This window comes from Rhamphochromis longiceps, linkage group LG22, assembly GCF_057381845.1.
Source record: "Rhamphochromis longiceps isolate RC_006_pf linkage group LG22, R_longiceps_female_GT1.1, whole genome shotgun sequence".
Classification (NCBI taxonomy): domain Eukaryota; kingdom Metazoa; phylum Chordata; class Actinopteri; order Cichliformes; family Cichlidae; genus Rhamphochromis; species Rhamphochromis longiceps.
The window spans coordinates 16,225,261-16,230,434 of record NC_140577.1 but is presented as its reverse complement, the minus strand read 5'-3'; the positions used below and the strand labels follow the sequence as shown (position 1 = coordinate 16,230,434).

The window sequence follows — 5,174 nt, the reverse complement described above, 5'->3', positions numbered from 1 at the left end:
CTGTTCTTCTGTGGTTATTTATCTACAAACCTGTTGGTTTGGTGCTATATTAATTAAATATAACAATAATAATAATAATATTAAAACAATAATATATGTCTTCTTTTGGATGAAAAGAAGTTGGATAAATTGGAAGAATTAGTATTTGGTTAGCTAAAATTATCAGTTGTAAGCTAAACGAAGATTACAAAGACACATAACCATCCATAAAATTATATTTAGTCATTTTTTAAATGTAATTTTATGATGATTTGGTGTTCAAGATGTAAAACTAAACATTTTTAGTAGCAGGAGGATAGATTTTTGTCAGTTTTTCCTTTAGTTTTCATACTAAGCTAAACTAGCAGTATGTAGGTTGTTGCCCACAGTGGTTGTAAATGCTGAGACCCAGTAAATATAGTAAGAGCTATACAACAGAAAAAAACCCAGTTTAAAATAGTTGTGTTTGTCCATGAACAATTTATTGTGTTCAAATTTTATTCTATGTTGTATTTTGTTGGTTTACTTCCGTGGCATCTTATAATCTTCTATCTAATTTCAGGATGTGAGAGAATCCTAAAATTTAGGATAAGAAATATTGTCAGTATTAAAATATTTGAATTAAAAACCTGAATTAAAACTATATAGAAAACAAAATGCAGCTTCTTGCTTAAGAAATGGGACGACTAATAAAAACAAGACTTGGAAGTGGGCGTGGTCAGCACCAGAAGCAGTCTGAACTGCTGATGACAGGACAGTTTTGACTGTCTCATTGTTGCAGCAGATTCATCAGACCAGGAAATATACTTCCAAATTTATTCTATTGTTTAGTTTTGAAGCCTCAGTTTCCTGTTCTTGGCTGACTGGAGTGGCACCCAGCGTGGTTTGCACTTCTGCATATCTCATTTGTAACCAGTAATTCTGAGTTACTACTGATTTCCTGTCAGCTCAAAGCAGTCCTCTGCTTCTCCTCTGACACCAACAAGGTATCCAGAAAATCACTGGATATTTTATCCTTTTCAGACCATTCTCTGGAAACTCTGGAGATGGCTATGTGGGAAACTCCCAGCAGATCAGCAGTTTGTGAAATACTCTGACCAGCACGTCAAACAACCACACCACATTCACCAGTGGCTTAAATGATTTTTCTTCCTCATTCTGAGGCTTGTTTTGAACTTTAGCATGTCATCTCAAGCATGTCTACATGCTTAAATGCACTGAGTTGCTGCCGTGTGATTGATTGATTGGATTATTAGAGCAATTGAAAAGGTATAACTACAGAAACAGGTGAGTATCTTTTGTACCCTAACAAAAAAATAACCAAAACAATATTATTTTTTCCTCTTCTTCAATGTGGTCAATTATGCCTATCAAATAAACATTAAGTGGCTTGTGTGTACATATTTAATAACTTATTTATGCCTAAATGGCACTTAGTAGAGTGCTTTTATTACAAAAAATACTTTGAACTCCTTAAATCTGCCCCTGATGAATACCCCCATATTAATTTAAAAAGATATAATTAAAAGTAATAACTTGAAAAATCATTAGCAGTAAAAACTGAACTGAAATGAGCAAACAAAAGTGTGAAAATGAAACTGAAAACAAATCCAAGATACAAAACTATACTAGGAATCCTCAACTGCTTATACACCATTTTATTTAATGTCCTCAGTTCAAATTTACTTGTTTCTTTCAAATTATTCAGATCCAGGACTTTATTTTATTGCTCTCCCTTAAAAAAAATCTCTGCTGTCAGCAGGACATTCCTTTCCCACAAGTGGTCTACACACAGAAAATGATTCAGACTGAAAGGAAAACCACAAAATGGCTTGAATCGGAGCGTTGTGCTGTTGTTACCATTATAGGTTGTAGAAAAGAATCAAATTACAGAGAGGTGGGACTGCCAGGAATACAGCATGGAGCCTGGCCAACCACTTTCAGTTAAGTGGGTGGAGGCTTAATCCAGTGATCCACAATCAAGATGAATTCACACCACATTCCTGTAGCAACTTTTTATTAGAAAAACATTTTTTTAAACCAGGAAATAGCAGTCCAGAAGTGAATGTTTGGGTCACATCCTGTATTTGTACATTTTATTTTGTTATGTTTGAGTTATTTAAGATACATTTCCAAGACGGGGGAGATTTATGTGGGCAATTTCCATCTTTCTATATGTCAGCGCTGCCATCAGTCACCGGGTTTGACCCCAGTCGAGAGTTTGCTGAGGTCTGAAAACGACAATATGTGGAGCAAACGTCTTGCATTAAACACAAATTATAGAGGGTAAAAAACTAAAACACTATACATATCAGAACAGTGCAGGCGGGATGCCGTTTCCAAACAGGAGACTCCAGGAAGTCGGGATCTTCCATTTGTTGGGCTGTTTGCTCTGAAAGGAGAATTGGAGAACAATGATTCTCCTCACAGTGACATTACCACTCCTCTGAAACTTTAGGTTGCTTTAATGCTGCGCCGTGGTGTCACTTACATTATCGTCCAGCAGATGGAGCCAGTCGTTGAGGTGGTTCGCCAGAGCGAAGGCATCGGGGATGTTGTCACCTTCTGAACAGAAGAGCAGCAGCACAGCCAGCGGGAGGTCCTCTTTGCAACTGTGCAGCACACGTGATCACACAAACACAAATAATATTAACAAGGAAGTCTTACTGAGGCGTTTCAACATACTGAAAAAGTGTCTGAACACACCTTTATTGTGATTTATATTGGAATAATTATTAAACTGTAACAGTGACCCATGCTCTTACACACAAAAATAAAAATTATTTTAAAACCAGCTCCCTGTGTTTTTGATGATCTTTTGTCTACCTGCAGGTCTCCTGTCTCTACCTGTCTGTGTAAAGTCCTTTGGTGATGCCTCCTCCGGGGATGCAGAGTCGTGGTTCCGTGTTTCCGTCTGTGAGTCCGGGGAAGGCCGGGACTCGCTCCATTTCCCTCCAGCCCAGCTCCTTCAAAGCGTCCGCGCTCCCTTTCAGCAGGGACGGCGTGACCAGGTACCTCAAAGGAGTGCTAGCAGAGACACGTGTTTGTTGAGCAGACATGATTGAAAAATGCAAAAGTGAAGAAATAAGGCGATGGCGTCGTACTTACCCCTGCAGCTGCTGGTCATCTCTCTGGTAGGCGTGGCTGCTGGAGAGGACGACAGTCCTGGAGAAGCCGCTGGATTTGATCCAGGACACGAGCAGCTGACGAAACTTTTTGGTCTTTGACTGCAGTTTAAACAAAGGTAGAACAAAAGAAAACAACAATAGGCATACAGTATGAAAGGAACTCAGAGAATGAACTGACGTCATACTGATGACTGATTGTTACCTGAAGAATTGGTGCTCTGATCTGAAGGACCGCCAGCTTCAGTTCTGCTGCTGCGTAAACTGTGGATTACAGAGGGTTACTTTTCTTTTGACTTCACAGCAGCTGCAGACAAAACTGCTGATCACCTGACTGATGGTTGACAACAACAGGACTAATGTCAACTAATAAGACAGTGCTGATTAAAAACAACCAGAAGATCACAGTTGGGATAGCGGACATCCCAGCGCACAGCAGTAAAGAGACAGTAGACTTGAAGGGAACATTTCTGAGTTGTTTTGTTTTTGTTTTTAATTTCTGATCAGAAATGTCGACATCTCTGTGTTAGACAGGCACCAGCAGTGACCCAACTGTACCTTCAGCAGGAGTGTGCAGCTCCTCGCCATCTTCTTTGCTGCTGGCATACGGGTTGTTCCCGGCCATCGGGATGAGACAGTCAGTGTGTATGTGGCCCACCCTACTCATGTTCAGAGTGGACACGATGAGATCCACGGCCAGCTGACCCACGTTACCTACAGCCACCGCAGGCTGGAGGAGGAAAGAGGGAGAGAAGTAACAAAAGTAAAGAGAAGGCGAGAATCGTTTTAATCACTTTTTCCTTTTCCTGAGCACATTTTAGTTGTGCAAAACATCTGATAAAGAAAAACATGCGTTAGAGAGGTCCAGTTTTTACTAGGCCTCTAAGTTTTTTTTCAAGTTTTAGGACAGTTGCATTTTTTTTTGTAGTTTTATTGCACTGTGCAAGTTTAAAGTCACCCCTTATTTCTTTATATTTTGCAATAACAATGGAAAACAGGTGCAACAAATTGTTCAAACATACATGGAAATACAGCAGGCAAAAACAAATTTGTACTATTATTCTTTAACATTTTCCATAGATGTAACTAAAACAATGGGAATAAACGTTGCCATGCATTATCGTGACAGGGTGCGCGTAGTGTCATGTGTCTGTCATTCATCCCTTGAGTTAGGTGTCTTTTATGAGCTTGAATGATTCACAGGTAAATATTTAGTGGCTTGACACACAAAAAGACTGCTCTGAAAATACAAAGAAATAAGGGCTGGCTCAAGACTGTGCCTCTGCGTCCCTCCACAGTGGACAATAAGGCTGTAACCGTGGCGCAAACACCCAGCTTGAATCCAAGGGGTTTAACAGGACTTTTGCATTACACGTGTAGGAATTAAAGGTATTTTTATACACAGCCAGTTTCTTGGATGAAAATCACAGAAGTGAAGCTTTTGTTTTTCCCTGGTGATTACACGAGTCTCATATGAAAGCATGAAGCAGGAACTGATGGGAGGATTATTTTCGTCCGTCACTCACCATGACGAGGGTAAAATCTCTGAAGGAGGGTGCTGAGCTCTGCGAGGAGATAAACATGGTGCTGTTCAGCCAGCAGGCACACACGACCCTACAAGCCTTCAGATAAACAAACTAAATTAAAAGTTAGACGTCTAAATTACAATCCCAAGGCAACTTTCGCTTCTATTTTCATTCCTCGCGTTGTGGACCTGCTCGGCTCTGTGTCGACTGTTGATGACGGTTTCAGTACCACGCGGGGATGCCCAAGTTAAATGTTACAGTGAAGCTTTGTTTGTTTTTTAATAGTTTTAAGTAGACTTCTTTAACAAGCATCCACAGATTTGTTTAAAGCTCCAAGTGTTTTTTTTAACTTACTGTCATTTAAAGTGGTGTTTTATGTGTTTCTATTACGATCAGGCATGTTAACGGTCAGACTGTAGCTCTGCAAAGATTTACTGCGCGTTAGAGATCCTCAACTCTGTTGCCTCAACTGTGCTGTGTTCATTTATCTATCGATACATACATCCATAGATCCATCCATCCACCCATCCGTCCGTCCCTCCTT

At 39.9% G+C, this 5,174-nt stretch overlaps 1 protein-coding gene across 1 annotated transcript; it reads right to left on the bottom strand.

Moving 5' to 3' along the window:
* Positions 1–2,047: 2,047 nt before the first annotated feature.
* On the bottom strand, positions 2,048–4,842 carry psmg2 (proteasome (prosome, macropain) assembly chaperone 2). Its single transcript, XM_085396850.1, has 7 exons — positions 4,631–4,842; positions 3,663–3,834; positions 3,310–3,368; positions 3,088–3,206; positions 2,827–3,006; positions 2,471–2,591; positions 2,048–2,371 (listed from the first exon to the last, which is right to left on the bottom strand). The coding sequence occupies exons 1-7, from the start codon at positions 4,685–4,687 to the stop codon at positions 2,291–2,293; spliced, it is 789 nt and encodes a 262-aa protein (XP_085252976.1). The 5' UTR covers positions 4,688–4,842; the 3' UTR covers positions 2,048–2,290.
* Between the last annotated feature and the right edge of the window lie 332 nt (positions 4,843–5,174).